This window comes from Anser anser (assembly GCF_964211835.1).
Source record: "Anser anser genome assembly, chromosome: 12".
Classification (NCBI taxonomy): Eukaryota; Metazoa; Chordata; class Aves; order Anseriformes; family Anatidae; genus Anser; species Anser anser.
Window position 1 is genome coordinate 7,531,237 of NC_139733.1, and position 18,311 is coordinate 7,549,547.

An 18,311-nucleotide genomic window follows, 5' to 3' on the forward strand; every position below is an offset into this window, starting at 1 on the left:
AAGCGTACAGTAGCTGGGAAGATCGTTTTTCAACCCAAGTTATGGAGCTTTTATGAACAGACTGAGGTGTGATTGCGACAGCAAATTGCTGCCAGTAAACCAGCAGCAGGTTTTCAGTACAGTTTTTTTGCAAACGTTGCCCTTTCCCGATACTATTACCTCCTACCGGCTCTGCTTTATTAGAGGACAAAGCAAAACAAGCAAACAAACAAAAAAAAATATGGAAACAGCCCAGTTACGCCCCCAATTTCCCTCGGAAAGGACCCAAACAGCCAAACCCCAAGACGAGGCGGCCGCCTGGGGTTTACCACAGCAAGGGGAAGGTCACGTGGGCTGACATCACCATTCCCCCCCCCCCAGCTTTCCACGGCCGCCCTCGCGTTACGGCCGGCGGCGGCCCCCATTGGCCGGGCGGGCAGGCTGCCGGCCGCTGATTGGCTGGCGGCCGGCGCGGCGGGCTCCGCGCTCCCTCCCCTCGGCTCCGCGCTGCCCGCCATGGCGGCGCCCGGGCCGCGGAAGCGCAGCGGCCCCGCGCTGTGCGGGGCGGGCTGGGCGCGGGGCCCCGCTCCGGCCGCGGCGCTGGGGAACGGCGTCCCGCCTCACAAGCGCCCCAAGGGGCCGGCGGCGGGGGCCGAGGCGCCGGAGGACCCGTTCGGGGACGGCGACGACTTCACGGCGGACGACCTGGAGGAGATCGACACGATCGCCTCGCAGGCGCTGTCGCAGGACGCGGCCCCCCCGGGACACGCGTGGGGAGGCCGGGCCGGGCCGTGGGGCAGGGCCGCGGGGAAGGAGCCCAGAGGTCGGTGTGCGGGGGGCCGGGGGGCCGGGGCCGGTGCTGGGGCGAGCCTCACGGCCGGCGCGCGGGTCTCTTTCCGCGGCAGGGAGCGGCGCGGAGAGCGGGCTGCTGAGGGACGCGTTCCGGCTTGAGGTGCTGCAAACGCAGCACGAAGAAACCCGGCACAAGGTGGGTGACGGCCTCCCCTCCCCTCCCCTCCGAACGGCCCTTCCTTCGGTGGGGCTTGGGGGGACCTGCGGGGGCCTGGGGTGCAGCCGTGCCTTCTGGTCAACTTTACTGAAACCCACGGATTTAGTAGAAGCATCCTAATAGAGACGGCTCCAGTAAGGCAATAAGAGAGAGCAGTACTTTATTTCTTGAGCATTTCAGCCAAGCAAATGCTGCTCTGTCAGCTTTTCTTGTTTCCTGTCAAATCCGTTCTTCTCTGGTTTTTGTACGTCGTTTTGTGCAATTTAAAGACTTGCAAAAGGACGTTCAGGTGGTTACATTACCTCCCGGTGATGCCACATGGAAACATACTGCTTGGAGGAAAAAGATGCAGGAAGGTGCAAGCATGCAGATGGCCATACCACATCAGGCAGCTTAGCAAGAACATAAGATCTGAGCAAGATTATGCAAATATTTTACCAGAATGTTCTTTTAGTCTCTGGTAGAATTTCGTATAGAAACCACTACCAGAGGTAGTATAATATTCTTCAGTGCATTTTTTAAAAAGACTCAGCTGTTTTTTGATACCTCTTGGTGTCAAAGCAGTCAGCAGCTTAAAAACACATTGTGTCAGGAAATGTCTTCTTTGATTTTACTTTGAACTTCATGAGTGATTCTAGCAGATGGGGCTTGACTACTAAGAGAGGCAGTAAAAGAGGAATAACTTGTGCATAGCGGTTACGCTTCAATAGACCTTTGTTTCCTCACAGTTGTGCTTTCTCCCATATGGAAGGGTCCTACTCTATTTACAATTCTGTCACCGTCCTTACCTCTCTTCCGCTTCTTTTATATCCTCCTTTATTGGGAAGGCACTGCCTGTACACCACATGAGGGTAAAACGTAATTTTATATCATGATATAGAGGTGTCTTTATACGTTTTTCTCAATCCTTATTGTTACATCCCAAAATTTTAATAAGTTATTGTTGTGTGTGACTAGAATACTTTTCAAAGAAATAGCATAAACATAGAGGAGGAGAAAGAAAAGAATGGTCTCTGACAGATACCAGCATAGTGTATTGACATATGCCTTTGCTGTCGTTATACAATTGTGTTAGAGAAAACACTAGCTGAGCCTGATTTAATCAGAAAGAAAAAAAAAGATTAGAAGCCATATTGCAGACTTTCTAAACTGGTTTACAGAAACATTTTTCTCTCTAGAAAGTATAAGCATGCTTAATCTTCAGCCACATAGATAATGATACAAATACTTTTAGTTAAATGCATTGTTTAATGGAATTCATCTCTTTGTAGCTGAAAGAAATGCAGGATGAAATTCTTATTAAAAATGGAGAAATTAAAATTTTGCGCGACTCAATGCAGCAGATGGAGTATGCTATGGAGGAACAGAAAAAATCATATATGCTATTGGAACAGCAAAAATCTCAGACCCTAAAGGAAAAAGAAAGAGAGTTCTCCAAAAAGGTTTGTAACTATATCAGTTACCTTCACATTACATGTGGAAGCTAATTTTATGACTTAAATGGTATTATAGTCCATTTAGTCAAAGGAAGAACATTTGTATGAAACTTCCAAATCACGTACGCTTTTATTTTGTTATCTAGAAGAAAACACGTGTGAGAACTTGCTGGTGGATTTCTTCTGCCAGCATAAAAGAACTAAGTTAAAATGGTAGAATTTTTTGATTACTTGTTGTTTTATTAAACAATCCCCAGAAAATTACAATTGGAATGTATTGTTAAATGGAAAAATTAGACAGAATATGCTGTATGACTCTGATCAGATTGCTATTCCTGTTGCAGTCATCTTTCTGAAAGCCCCTGAAGAGGACAGTGGCTGCTTTTGTGCTGTTTACTCTGCTGTTAACGGCCTCACTGTAGTCATACTCTGCGTGGCACTTGGTCTTACCAAGTCATATGTTTCTTGCCTGAATTTTGACACTTGGTTCTAACGTAGTATTAATTGGATTAGGATACATAAAAATGGAGATCTTGTGCAGAGATCACAGTAAGTAGATGGTAATCTTGAAATCTTGCAGTAATTTGAGTTGCTTTGCAGTTATAGCACCACTCGTGTATCCGTAACAGTAAAACTGTCTCTTGAATTCCCCTTTCAGATACTGTCTTTGCAGTCCGAGTTGCAGTTCAAAGATGCAGAAATGAATGAACTAAGAACGCGACTTCAGAACTGTGAGAGAAATAAACATGTTACTCAAACGGTTTTAACACCAAGGTATGAGTTTTGGAAAATGAATTTGCGTTCCCTTTTACAATACGTATGCTTGAAGTACTACAGAGGTTTTCTTTCTTCATGTAACTCTTAGTTCTGTTTTCTTGAAAAAATACAACCAAAAAAAGTTTGTTGACCTCTGTGGAATTTGCTTTAAAAGACTTCTCTATGACTTTCAAAGAGCGGATAGTGAAATATGTCTAAAACATCAATGCTACAAACAATATTAAATAGATCTTTCTTTACTGTTTAATAAAATAGTTCTAAAAGAGATACTGATTCATCAAAGTCGGTTGGGGGGGCGGTATTTTCTCCTCTTCCTTTTTTATTTTTTTTTAAATAGCCCTAAAAAGAATTCTGCAATCCAAGTGAAATCAGAAGGATGTTCTCCACAGCCTGGAAAAAGATCTTTTCCTACAAAGGAGTCTTTCAGCGCTGATGCGTCTACTAGACCATCTTCTTCTTCAAGAAACTTGTTTGCCCAGGCTGCTTCCATCCAAGAAGGTAAACCCATATATAACTTGCAACATTTTTAGCTGCATATGGACATTCTGCCTTTGATAAAGCTTTTTGTACTATGTAACAGAGTGGTTTCAGTAAGAGTACTGTAGGGAAAAACAGTATTTCTCTTAGTTTGATTTTGCTTAAATTTATTTTGGTTTTATAGCAATTGGCATTAAGCTATGACTCAAATTTGCATGAAGATCAATTTAATTCACATCTTGGTAAATGTCAGTGTACCAGATGCCAGGATATCAATGATGAATTATCTGTTGGCTGTAGTGAAAAACTTTCATTTATTATGGGGTGAACTAAAATACCCAAATTGTTATCTGTCCTTGTCACTGAAGAAAGAACAGGAAATAATTTGCCTGTTTCTTGAAAATGTCTGCTAGTCAACTAATGTTTTTTTTTTTTTTGGATTACTGCGATTCTGGCTTTAATAAACAGACCCTTTTTTGGCATTTTATTTTAAATGGTACATATTTAGCCATATTGAAAGAAACAGCTGAAACCGGTTACTCATTTCCTCTTCTATGTATAGAGCAGTAATTCTCATAAAATTGCATCTTTAAATTCATTGCGTAAAACTTAGGAAAATAAAATATGTTTGAAGATTGCTGTAATATGAAACAAAAATAGTGTGTTTTTTTTTGTAGCAGCCAATGAAATTTGGGTATCATCAGCTAATACGTACAGAAAACAAAATGAAAAATTTGAGACATTACCCTTCGGCTATAGTATTCAGTCTGAAACTGTGTGGGCAATATGAACTTTTAAAAACAAACAAAAATAACTACAGTAGCCTTAAAGGATTAACACTGTTATTCCCCCCACACACCTATTCGTTATGGTAACAACATTCAGTACGCCTATTTGTTTGAAAAACACGCTGATGAGTTGTCTTAGGAACCCTACAAGGCTTTTTTCTAAGTTTTTACATTTTCTAATGTATTTTAGGGAGCAATTCTGCTTGCATCACAGCTCTTAACTGTAGTATTATAATTACTATATTAACTACATAGTATTAGAGTGTTTCAGTACCTAAAGGGGACCTGGACCTACAAGAAAGCTGGAGAGGGACTCTTTATCAGGGAATGTGGTGATAGGACAAGGAGTAACGGCTTTAAACTAAAAAAAAGGTTAGATTTAGATTAGATATAAGGAACAAATTTCTTTACTCAGAGAGTGGTGAGGCACTGGCACAGGCTACCCATAGAAGTTGTGGCTGCCCAGCCCGTCCCTGGCAGCGTTCAAGGCCAGGCTGGATGGGGCTTTGGGCAACCTGGTCTGGTGGGAGGTTTCCCTGTCCACAGCAGGAGGTTGGAATTAGATGATCTTTAAGGTCCCCTCCAAATTATTTTATGATTCCGTGATTATTATTTGACATTACTGAGTTACGCAAAATATGTATTTTATGCTGATCTGCTGCCTGTGTACTTCCTATATAATGGCTGTTGCTAATTGAATGTGCGTAAATGATAGATATGGATTTATAAGCAATCTAGTTCTCATACATGAATTGTAATTACTGTTTGTTTTAGATAGTAAGATACCCCATCCTGAAGTTTTATCCATGAAGCATGAAACAGTGGCAAAAAACGGTTCCTATAAATCTGTACATAAACGAAACACACAAGGTAAGGTATTGCTGGTAGCACAGAAATAGTGAGCGTTTCTGAGGTACGGCTAAGGTGCCAGTACTAAGCCGTGTCAGGCTGACGAACCTGCTATGTGCAGTGCCAATGCACAGAGGTGGTGAGCTAGCTGCTTTTTGCTTTGAGTATTGTGATTTTGCAATAAAACATTTCAGATTATATTATCATCTTGTATCTCCACAACATTCCGATACTGTTACTCTATTTAAGGAAAATGTTTGCCTGGGTTTTGCTTTATGGAAGGATATGGACCAAGATATAGATTGAGAGGCATCTTACTGGGAGGGTGGCTCTTTCACTATTAAGATACTACACTTTTTATTGCAAACTTTGCACAATTTTTTCTTTAAGTAAAAACAACAGAGCAACATTTAAAATGTTCAACATCTTACTTCCAGTTCAGAAAAGGATTGTATCACATGATTTTAATGTCTGGAATGGAAAAGGGAGAGCAAGTCACCAGGATAGTTGTGGGTTATAACAATCATTTGGATTGAGATATTTTGTTAATATGGGGATTGTAATTAAAATCTCTCTAAATATAACTTGGTTAATATTTAAATCGCATCTTGAAGATTTTCAGAAAAATGTATTTTAGAACGTGATTCTTTTCCTGAAATCTCTCTTGTAAGAAAGAGAAAATTTGTAACGAAAAAATAATTTTGTGGTTGAGAGCACTATAAATGAGGTTAATCTTTTGAAATATTTTTGTTACTGTTGTCATTGATGGTAAAACTACTCCAAAGACAATTATATATCTTTTCAGGTTCTATCTTACTGAATGCACTGATGAAGCAGCCCATTGTCTCTGGGTCTTTACTAGGTCTCTGCCATCTTCTTAGCAGTAACTCGGAGACCCTACAAGGAGCTATGTTACAGCCTAACCTTCTGGATACGTAAGTTTATTTTTTGTTTTACTATATCAGACGTGTTCTTAGTATAGTGGCAGTATAGTGGACACTCTGTATGAAACGCTTACTCATGTAGGACTCATGTTGGATACTTCATTCCTTGTGTTCAATGCTGTTTTGCTGAGGCCATTTAAGGCACAATTTGGAATGTCATTCTGTGTCTTCAGTTATTAATGTTTGATTATTGTGGATACTAAATTTTGGAGAAACACTAGGAGAGAAACTAGGTTAATTTTATTTTAAGGGAAGACAAAGAAATAAGTAAAACTTTAAAGCTGCTATCAGCCACAGCTATCCATATCTATTTAAGGATATAAAACTTGCATTGCAATGAAAGAAGTGTATAAACAAGATCATGAGTCAAGTAAGAGTAAAATGTGATCAAAAGAACTGTAGAGTTTTTGTTTTAATCTAAATTTATGTTCAATTCATGTACAGTTTTTGCCAATTTTTTGCCAATACAGTTTTTACACAATGCTCTGTAAAGTATTTAAATACAAATATTAGATATAAAATTGGCTGAATATGTCTTTAAAAGTCATATTTGTTCCTAAGATTTTTGTTGTTACCTGCTTTACTGCTCTTTTGTTGAGAATCCTATACTTTTTATTTAAGGTTTACTTAAACATAAACACTAACTCTTGTTGATTGTTAAATTCAAGATCATAGTTTAGAAAGGAATTAATTGCTCACAAAATCTGGATCACAACCCATAGTTTATGGGAGGGTTTACAGGATGGTACCTTGTAAATGTTTTCCTGCACCCACTGATGCAGCAGAACTTTTAATAAAGGTTTTCAACACAGCTTTCTCAAGTTAATAATCTACTCAGTCTGTTTTTCTTCTTCCCAAGACTAATCAGCCAGGCTTATCATCACCATTTCTCTTGAATACATCTTCTTTAATAATAAACTTTGAAAACTTAATATCACACTTCACATTTCAAACATGTTTCTCACTTTATTCTTGTGTTTTGTGGGGTTTATGGCATGGCTCACGTCTCATTGCCCATGCCACTTATGCAGGCAGTTTCTGCATTTGGCCTTTGTAGCTGCATTTTGACTAGTTAATTGCTAAAAGCTGTCCCTCCTTTTTTTTGTTGAAGTCTTTTGACAGCCCCTACTTGTTACACATCAGTAATATACAAATATTCTTTCTTCCCAGAAGCTACCAAATGACTTCAGGGGAAGATAAGAATATACAACAGGTCTCAAGCACATCAACTGAGAAGTCAGTGTTTGAAATGTAGTTTTATACAACGGCTACTAATGAGCTGGTAAAGTTACGCAACTATCAGTCCTGAATGCTTTCACAAGACTTAGGATTGTTTTGATATTGTTCTTCCATGCAAGTATCAAGGAGTAGGTTTTTTTTAGTTTTGGGAATAGACACCTAACTACAGTAGCCTTTCTATTATTTCATTCAGAATATGGGTAAATAATAAATGAAATTAAATTTTCAGCTATGTTTGCTACCTTTTGCTGAAGTATTTTCCTTTTAATTTTATTTGGATAGGAAGCTGACACAAATACGCAACATCAGGACAACTCAGGAAGAAATTGCTCCTCTTGTATCCCTGCGAGAAGCTCAAAAACTTGCAATAACAGGGTTGAACTTGATTGCTATGGATGAAGGGTCATCTACAGGAAGCCTAGCAGGAAGTGGGAGAGAGTTCTTGCCCCTCAAATGTTGCAAGATCCAAGGCGCTGTGCATCTCTTGCCCTTGGTGGAGCACCATATTGGTGCATACTGTCAAGCAGTACAATTGGCGGACAAGGCAGTAAATGGTTCTTGTGGAAACCATTCAGTTGTTTCTTCTAGAACCAGCACAAGTACGGTATCAAGTAAGGAGGACTTCAGGTTGTCCCTTGAAGAAACAACAGTTATATCACTGGGTATTCTTTATTATTTGGCATTTTATAGCTGGGATGTTGTCCACATACTGCTGTCTGCTGAGGTAGAAAAAGGTTCTACTGTTGGAGATGAAGAGATTTCCAAGATGGACAGAAATGTGTTGTGTGATAATAAAGAAGATACCAGGACACAAGGAGGGCTGCCTGGAGCTCCACAGGATGTCCCTATTAACGATCGAGCTCAACATTCTTTGTTCAGAAAGCTGATTCAAGTTTTAGATTTTTCTACTACAACAGGCTCCCAGACTGATAATATACTAACGCAAAGCCTGAAAGTTTTGGTAAAATTAGCTGAAAATTCAACAGTGGACTTGCTAATAAAGTAAGTCAGTAATAGCTTTAAAATGATTTCAGGCTCTTTGTTGTTTAGTAGTTTTCATTCTCTGTTGAAACTAATTTGTGCAGATGACAGTAGAAAGTATGACATGTATGGGAGAGTATCATGTTTCTCAGCTCATCTTTGAGATGCATGGGAGGATCTGCCTTTGCTGCTAATGAATGAGATAATTGCCCCAAATTAATAATAAGATCTGCTTATAAGTTTATATGAAGCAGACGCTGTTGCCTCATTGCATAGCTGTCACTTTGAAGAGAGAAAACTTCTTAAGGCTGTATGCAGTTGATAAGTTGTTTTTTTTTTTTTGATTTTTCCAATTGCTGGGAGATGTGTAAGGAATGAAAGCACAGGGCTTTCTGTTTTATTTATTTAGTCTATATTAATATAATATTTGAATATTTCATATGTTTTATTTATAAGTATATAAAATAAATTTTATACTACAAAATATTTATAATATTTATTTATTCTGGCACATAAAATGGCACTCTTAAAAGTGCAACAATTTGTCTGCTAATGGTCTAATATATGGAACCATAGTGTGAACTGCAGACTGTCTTCAAAATCTATGTTTTTCAGCTTATGGCATGTAAGTTGAGATCACCTAGTTTGGAATGGCTGAAAAGGCATGAATTACGATGCTGCATATAAGAAATGGTGAATTATTTTCAAATTGTCAGTGCTTTTCATGTTTCTAACTCAGATCTTTCTTTTGAAGTTTTCAGCACTTATTGAGTAGCCAGATACTGCTCCGTTGTCTGTGTCCAGAGATCCCTTTGCGTGCTGTCCTTTTGACCGTGAAACTGTTGTCTATACTTGCTCAACACCACATGTTGGTTGCTCAGCTTTGTTCTCATTCAGGTAAAAGATTGCCTAACGCGTAATTGTTAACAGTTGAATGTTAGTTAGCACAACTAAAAATAATACAAATAAGCCTTGCTTATTAAGTATTAAACCCCCCAAAGCTTATTAGTATTAAATACCTTATTAAATAAATTAATTAAAATAGCTTATTAGTATTAAACCCCCCAAAGGCAAAGCCTGCTGTGTCACCTAAAAACATTTTCTAGCACCGAGCTCCAGTTACTGTTTAAAGAATATTTTGTCTGGCAGTATCCGTACAGAGTTTTGATACCCATCTGGACTTTAAAAACTACTTTCCAGATAAATGTTTACTATATTAAAAGTTGGTAAGGAAAAAGGGGTTTTGAGGACTTGAAGGCTAATTCCATTCTGCAGGGGATCTGCACTCATGACAATGTTGAGTTTAGGGATTACAGTACCCTGCATGACAAATACTCTGTCTAGTACCCTAAGAATGTAATAGGAGAGTAGCACCACAAACGCATATAAAGTTTAGGGATACTAATTTCTTCAGCACTGCTTAAGGTGTCTGGAAGTAAAGCAAGAAGTTGAATCTGTATCTTGAGCCCAGGATAGCACTCTACATGTTTTCTGAAATATGTTATCTTCTGTGGGAAAAAAATACTAATTTTTATCACAAACAATTGACTAGCTGGGAAAAGAACAATTTGTCTTTCAGATACCTGCCTTCTTCTTGCACTGTACATGTATATCACATCAAGGCCAGATAAATCAGCATCTGAAGTGCTTTGGCTTCAGCTGGAACAAGAGGTAACAACAGTTGTTAGTTCATGTTCTTTTTCCTATTTGGGGGGTGGGAAGGGGGAAGGGAGGAACAGGGCGGTGCACAAATTGTTTGAAAGTAAGTTCTGTCTTCAACTGAAACAAAAATTCAGAGTATTCGCTTGCAGTAAAGGATTACATTGACTTTTAAGAGAAGCTGTTTGAAACAATAACCACTCTTCAAGATAACATCAGTCATAGCAGTCAACATAGTTAAGTCACTGAAAAAGCGAGAAGGCTCTTAGAATGGCTGTAAATGTTCAAGACTGCAAGTTTTATTTTTCTTTTAGATTGGTGGAGTAAAGGGAAGCAAGACCTATGTTTCATTTTGATTTTATAATTTACTTCTGAACTGTATCTTTGAAATCATTCCAAATGGAATACAGTGTATGGTGAAATACTAGCTTGCTGTACAGTATGCATGATCCTGTATAGGGAGAATAGTTGGACACCATAGCTGGATTCACCCAGGCTCTTCTCTGCTCTTACACAGCACACAAGAAAGGAACATCCAAAAAAAGCTACTGTACCCTGCTTGTCTGTCAAACCACACCTACTATCTGGAAACCATGCCCAGTGTCCTCATTCACCTTTCACTCCACTCCTTGAACATTTACTGCTCCATAAAAGCCACTCTTCAGCTAAACACTTTGTGCTACATCCTTTCCGCCAAGCTATGCTCATCTAGTGTGCAGCAAGGCCAATTATCCTGCAAATGACACTTATCCGAAGAGGGCACCTCTCCTTAGTAGATTTAAAGTTACTTCATACAATTAGCAACAAACACATCAAATTTGTCCCTTAGAGGTCCTCAATAGAATTGCCTGTACGGGATATATATCACAGGAAAAGGTGTTACTAAGAAAATAAAACAATGCCATAAGAACTGATTTTTCACTCTTTTAAGGTCTTGCAGCAAATTTATTTCTTATGATAAACATATTTTTCACTTAAAATAACCCATAAACTCATTTATTGGGAGTGACAGACTAGAAAAACAATTGTATTTTTATTCTTTACCAAATTTTAATGACTAAGGATATGGCACTATGCACATTGTTTGGATGAAACAAAGACTGCTAGATGAGCCTGCCTCCAAAAGAACAAGGCAAACAGTAATCAAGACAAACAGCAGTGAACAAGCCACAGCTTTTTCTAATGCAAAGAAAAAACATCTTTATGCAAGCTGGAGTTCTGCCCTTTCCAGTTTGCCCAGACTTGCCTCTTTACTGTATGCTTTACCATGTTATTGACAGAGGGCAAGATTTATTTATTTTTTTTGCTGACATACTACCACCAGACAAAGCTCTTCCATCAATTATCCAACTCTGACTGAGCACTGGGCTACCAGAGAACAGCCGTGCTAGAGACTGTGCAGTCTTCCACAGTTGCCTTACGAGCCACAGCTTCTGACTTAGAACAGCTCTGAGAAACCAAATCCTATTCTGGAGTCTCCACATAAACCAGAAACAAGGTTTTGATATTACATTGAAACCGCTGCGTTTGATATTTTTCCTAATTTGTACCTAACTGGCATTAGAGAGACAAACAAGATGAGAAGGAATCCAACCTAACTCAAGAACTGGCAGTTTCTTGTTTCCCAGAAAAATCACAACAGTTAAATGATACTTATCATTAGTGTTTGACTCCAGCTTCCTACACGGCTTTAAGTTGCAGTTTTAAACATTAACTTCATCTCCCAATGAACTCAAAAACATTCCTGCAACTGATCAAGTGTTAGAAAAATAATTTTGCTTCCATTCAGTTTCACACAGCACACACTGCAACACCACAGAGCTCTGCTCAAACACCTTGTGTCTGAGCTGAAATTAAGCACGTTGTAGCTATCCGAAATAAGGGTGAATATTAAGGGCTTCAACTTCTTAAAGGTAGAATATCTGAAATGATTAGAAAGAGCTACAGAAAGCTTTCAGAGCAATGTTTCAAAAAGAAAAAACAACAACAACAAAGTCAAAAGCAGTTTGAACAAGTCTTTATTATTCTACTTCAATAAGTAGAAATAACAAGATAACTATTTCCCCAATCCCTTCTGTCAAAACGTTGGGGCAAGATGAAACCCAGCCCTGGCATAAATGCATGCTTTGAAAGAGGAAAAAAATAGAAGTTACTTTTTGTTATTTGTGCCTTACAGCCAAACTTGAACGACCCTGAGAAAACTCTGTGCAGACAAGTCACTGGAAAGATTTACGTGCAGCTCATTAAATTTGTTTTTTAATCCCCTGTTATTGCCTTGCAAGTTGAGTTTTTTTTAAACCAAGTGCTAATCTTGATGAAAATTCATCATGAAGAGTGCTACAATATTGCTTTTTTATTACAAATAGCTAGTACTTCCTTGAAAATATAAATGTGTAAAACAGTCAGCTGACTGCACAGTGCATTTACAGTACGTGATCCAGAGAGTAACAGGCAGCTTAAAGAACTGCTTTGTACATTAGCCCTTGGCCACGAAGAACTTGGCAGTAATACTACGGCTTGAATGACTATTGGGTGGAAAATACTACCACTACCAATAAAAAGAAGAATAAAGGTCTCGGTTGCATCTACTTTTATCAGAAGCCAGGATACATATACATCGTTGGAACAGGAACTTAACCAGAAAACGTCATCATGTTGTAATTCTTGGAAGGGCTGGATCTGCTGCTCCTTACGGCTGGTCCCACTCTCTAGCGGTTTGGACGTCTGCTACCCTGGCTGGGGACTTTTGTAAAGGACGCAGATAAAGCCGTTTTCACCTATACGATAGGACACCTCGAAAGGGTCGACCCAAATAGTCAAGTCGCTGGGTAGGAGCTGGAGGAGTCTCTCGTGGCTCAGTCCAATCATCCCCGCCGCCTCGCCTATCAAGGGGTCCATCGTGTGGTTTGTTATAAGTGAGACCATACAAATTTCTTGGTCTATCAGAAATATTTTATTAATTAAGTAAGCAGGCACAAGCAAAACAGCGCTGGGCGGCTGGGGAGTCTCCGCTCCACCACAGCACGCAACTTTCCCTTTTCAGTGTCGCCGTTTTATAGCATCCAAGTTTCGGCTTGTCAGGACTTGTTGGACCTTCTGAAGCTGCGCAGTTCGTTGTTGGGGGTCATTGTTTTTCTTTCAATGATCATGCGTTGTGCTCGTGTTCAAGGGGGAGGGTAGTGAAGCGGGAAACAGTATTTCACAGAGTCTTTGTTTTACCAAGGATGTTTATCCAACACCCCCTCCCCACTATCTACTTGCTTAGTCTTCCCCCTTAACAAGGTCGTAAATTGCAAAACCTTATCTTCTCAGCAGATCCTCTGAATTCCTTTTAAAGACAATGAACAAACACCCGCTAATTTATCACAATCCCTCCTTTTTCTAACATATTTTGTTCATTGATGAATTTTTGAAGCACTTGTTTGCTCAATATTAAAGTTTCTGCGTCATCCTCCTCCTGTTCAAGAGATTCATATTTCGCACGCACAAGCATAAGGTGAGCTGCCTCTAATCGGTTTTTTTACAATCGCGATTATTCGATTGAATATACATGGTACAAAAGTTAGTGTTAATATGAGCAGCAACAAAGGTCCTGCTATAGTTGATAGCAGTGTAGTGAGCCAAAGTGAGTAATTAAACCAGGATTCATACCAATTCTGGTGGGCTTCATTTTCTATTTTTCGTTTTTCTAGCCCTTCTCTCAATTTAGTCATTGTATCCCTTACTACTCCAGTATGATCTGCATATATGCAACACTCCTCTCCTAGGGCTGCACACAATCCTCCTTGTTGTAGAAAAATCAGATCTAATCCCCTACGATTTTGTCGTACAGATTTCTCTAAAGCTGATATGGATTGCTCGATACGGGCCAAATCCTCATCTACAGCAATGCGTAGAGAGGTAAATTCTTGGCTTTGTTTTACCAGAGAGGTAATTTCAGTTCCGGCTCCTGCAGCCCCCAGAATCATCAGAGTGGCTAAAGTGATAGCCGTAATAGGCTCTCTCTTCCTTAAGTGTTTTTTTTTTGCCATAGCATGTTGGATGTACATATACTCCTCAGAATGGTAAAGAATCCTAGGTATAATTACTACCTGTACACAAAAATCATGAGACGAGTTGAACAATTTTAAAGATAAGCATGGAGTTACCCCCAGAGACGAACATACCCATCTGGTGTTATCTGCTGGTATTAACCATTTTTCTTTGTCTAATTGTGTAACATTTTCTGTAATATTGCATAGATGGAACTTCTCACCAGGGACCGTGCCTACGCACCTTCCATTCCCAGTTACTTCCGTTAACGTTATTCCTACGTCCCTTCCCCAATTGCATTGTGGGGGATCGGTTTCGTTTGAACGGGTGGTTTCTCCCAGATCCCCAGTGGCGTCGTAATATGAGGGCCTTATATCAAGACATAACCAGCAAGGTCTAGGCACGTCTGGATTTGGTTGATTCAACAACTGATAACTAGCATTCATGATTCTCCATATGTTATTCCCGGTCACCCCTTCATTTCTAATCCCATACTCCGGGTTTACTGATTTATTAGCAACCTCCAGTGGTTTAGGGCTATTAGGAGTTAGCATTCTAAAAGCTTGTGTAGGCTGAATCCTCAAAACACTCCCCGACAGTTTCTGATTTGGTCCCACCCGTTGGGGACTCTTAGTCTCTTCCTTCTTTATATAGATGATGCCTTCCCTATCAGTCCCCCAGCAGTAGTTATCTGCTGAACAACATGGTGATCTTCCCATCTAATCAGGCTCCATTTAAAAGGTTTGTGAGGGTGCGCAGACCCAGGAACAGTGTAAACAATCGTACCCATTACTACGTATCGCAAAAAAAATGGCTAGGGCCCATTTTCCAGAGTTCTTTACCTGGCCACGTAATTCCCCACCGTTTCACTCTCTGCCTCGCTTGTCAGTTCGGTTGCAGCGAACTACAAGGTGCAAGTTCTTGGCAGCAGCAGTGTTCTTCAGGGGAGTTTCTCAGGTAACCGCGACCTTTTTCTGATCAAACAGGGTCCCCTTTCCTCCTTTTTTTTTTTTTTACGATACATAGACAGTTAGACCATACTTATCGAGTTCGTTTCAACGTGAGCTTTAAGTCATCAGGGCCTGCGACCGCTTCCCATTTGCTTTTCTGGATCGGTCCTTTCACGCGACTGGCATGCGTTCACCCCTTCTCAGCCGTCCGGATAGCCGTCTCTGTGATAAGTAAAACAACATAGGGGCCTCCCCACCGTGCTGTTAAAGACGTTTCTTTCCATGTCTTAATTAGAACCCTATCTCCAGGTTGTATCCTATGGATTGCTATATCTAGCCACCAAGCCTTTCGCTTGCAACTCCCTCCGTTGGTTCATAAGCTGTATTAAATAAGGTTTTAATTGGATATCCTGTACCTGGGGGTGATCAGATGGCATCTCTAAATCATAAGGCATACCATACAGCCTTTCAAAAGGTGAGATTCTGACATCGGCTCGGGGCTATGTCCATATATTCAATAGTGCAAGCGGTAAACATTTCACCCAGGAGGTTTTAGTCTCTATCATAAGCTTTGTTAGTTGCTTTTAATTTCACCATTCATTCGTTCTACCTTTCCCAAACTCTGAGGATGCCAGGGAGTGTGATATTCCCATTTAATTCCCAGAGCCTTCATCGTGTCTCGGGATACCTTTGACACAAAGTGTGGGCCTCGATCAGAGTCAATTGCTTCTATTACCCCGTATCTGGGTATGATGCTTTCTAATAATATCTTTACCACGGTTTGAGCTGTGGCCCTTGCCGTAGGGAATGCTTCAACAAAGTTTGTGAGGTGGTCTACAATAACTAATAAGTATCTATATCGCCCCATTTTTGGAAGTTCAGTAAAATCTAATTGAATCTTTGCAAAAGGTCGATGTGCCAATTCTCGTCCTCCTCCCGGGACCCTTTTTCTCATGTGTTGAGCATTTACCCTCCGACAAGTTATGCAATCATTTACGATCCTCTTTGCTATATTATAAATCCCTATACACATATAATATGTGGCAAATTGATCCACCAACGCCTGAGTACCCCAGTGCGTCTGTTCATGAAATCTCCGTAGCACCCTCATAGCTACTGATTTTGGTAACACTTCCCGTCCATCAGGTCTCGGTTGCATCTACTTTTATCAGAAGCCAGGATACATATACATCGTTGGAACAGGAACTTAACCAGAAAACGTCATCATGTTGTAATTCTTGGAAGGGCTGGATCTGCTGCTCCTTACGGCTGGTCCCACTCTCTAGCGGTTTGGACGTCTGCTACCCTGGCTGGGGACTTTTGTAAAGGACGCAGATAAAGCCGTTTTCACCTATACGATAGGACACCTCGAAAGGGTCGACCCAAATAGTCAAGTCGCTGGGTAGGAGCTGGAGGAGTCTCTCGTGGCTCAGTCCAATCATCCCCGCCGCCTCGCCTATCAAGGGGTCCATCGTGTGGTTGATCCTAATGCAGCGGTACCCGGAGCCCCTGGAGGGCGTCAGGGGGAACCAGTGGTGCTTGTACCGCTCTGCGGGAGGAACAAAGAGCGGCGTCAGCGCGGCCCCGCGCCCCGCCGCCGGGCCGGGGCCTCCCGCCGCCGCCGCCGCCCGCTCACCGCGCAGCGCCTCCTGCAGGCACTCCTGGAAGCGCCGCAGCCGCTCCTCGCCGATACCGCCGGCGGCCTGCAGGAGGCGGGTGACGAAGGCCGCGGCCGCGCACACCTCGGCCCACGTGGCCGCCCGCCGGCGCGCTCCGCCGCGCCCCGCCGCGCCCCGCCAGCCAATGGCGGCGCCGCGCCGCGGCGGCGTCACAAAGGCGCGCCCCGCCCCCGCGGCAGAGGCCGAGGAAGTGCACGCGGCCCGCAGCCGCTGGTCCGTTCTCGTCTTATTTAAATCTCTCCCCTCCTTCCTCTGGTTCGGCCTTAAATCCACCTCAGCTTAAAAAAGTCACCTCCCCCCCATCACCACTGGGCTCTGCGGTTCTAACATTTTAATTCTCCGTCGTTAGGAGAGCGCACACTGCTCCTTCGCCCCGCTCTAAGGCGCTGCCGTACGCCAAAGAGCCAGAGGGAGCTCACCTGTGAGTAAGGTAAATAGCATCTTGTTTCCCCAGCTGCACATCCGAATTGTTTTCACCTCTTTCTTGCTTGTCAGCTTAAGAGCGTGACATCAGCTCTAGCTCAGTAGCAGCAAAAGCCATATACAGGAGTTAAGGAGAAGGCTTGTCTGCAGACCTTTAAAAACAGATCTTGTTTTACTGCTGCTCAAAAGTTTACCAGATACTTACTCATCAGTAGAGGCATGAAAGAGGTTTGGCTAGTATTTCAGTTGTTAATCAGTTGAACACAGGTTTAGAATTTACAGGAGTTATTTACAGCAAGTTTCCCCAAGCCTCATAAAATTCCATCCCTTTAATCTAAGGGTCAGAAGTCACTGAGGCTATACCCAGAAATCCCAACCCACCTAGCTGGAGCACTAGAAGAGAACAATACAGGAGAAAACTCGTAACAGACTTGAGTCTCATCCCACACGGGGGGAGCTCCCACGGAAATGCTCAGTTACTACTGGCAATAGCAGGACAGACAATGTGTTCATTAAAGCATCTATTAATTACAGAGCCCTCTCTGGTTTATTTCTGCTAGGTCCTGCTATCAGACACATTGAAGCAGTCAAGCAAGTTTCACTACGTTTACTATTAGAACCTCTTCAGACTTAGTCTGTTTGTACAAAATCTGCTTCAGGAAAGCAAGTTCCTATCCAGTTTGGACAAAATTGTTTGAAACAGCATGACAGCAATAAAATTCACATATTGCTCCTGCTTACTTGATGTTATTCACCTTAATAAGACTTCTTGCCCCTGCTCTTCCCTACTTAATAGACAGCAACATGACCAAGACAGAAGGGTCAAGAACCTCAAGTGACAGAACTACAGCACCTGAATTTTGGATGGATAGTCCCACTTTCAACAGTCCCACTTTATGACTTCACATTTTAAAGCCGTTGTTTAAAAATCTACCCATCGTATTTCAAGTCCACAAGCTTTGGAGTATAATTCTGTATGTCATTTTATAACCTAGCCAAAGAGATTTTTATCCACTACAGGAAGAAAAAAAAATGTATTTTATCTCTTCTTCAAGGAAGACAGTGAATTTCTGTGCTTTCTTTTCCTTT

The 18,311-nt window shown here is 41.3% G+C and overlaps 1 protein-coding gene across 12 annotated transcripts; it reads left to right on the plus strand.

Moving 5' to 3' along the window:
- Positions 1–459: 459 nt before the first annotated feature.
- On the plus strand, positions 460–15,380 carry LOC310880536 (ATR-interacting protein-like). Of its 12 annotated transcripts, none has more exons than XM_083796528.1 (11): positions 460–802; positions 885–967; positions 2,260–2,430; positions 3,083–3,198; positions 3,539–3,699; positions 5,241–5,336; positions 6,121–6,250; positions 7,781–8,500; positions 9,234–9,376; positions 10,042–10,150; positions 10,656–11,170. In XM_083796528.1, exons 1-11 carry the CDS (start codon positions 496–498, stop codon positions 10,879–10,881), a joined length of 2,262 nt encoding a protein of 753 aa, XP_083652654.1. In that variant the 5' UTR covers positions 460–495; the 3' UTR covers positions 10,882–11,170. The 12 variants fall into 12 exon arrangements, with proteins under 12 accessions (XP_083652654.1, XP_083652660.1, XP_083652658.1 ...); XM_083796534.1 differs by lacking the exon at positions 10,656–11,170 and adding an exon at positions 15,197–15,380 and having other exon boundaries at positions 461–802; XM_083796532.1 differs by having other exon boundaries at positions 461–802; positions 10,032–10,150.
- The last annotated feature ends 2,931 nt before the right edge of the window (positions 15,381–18,311 follow it).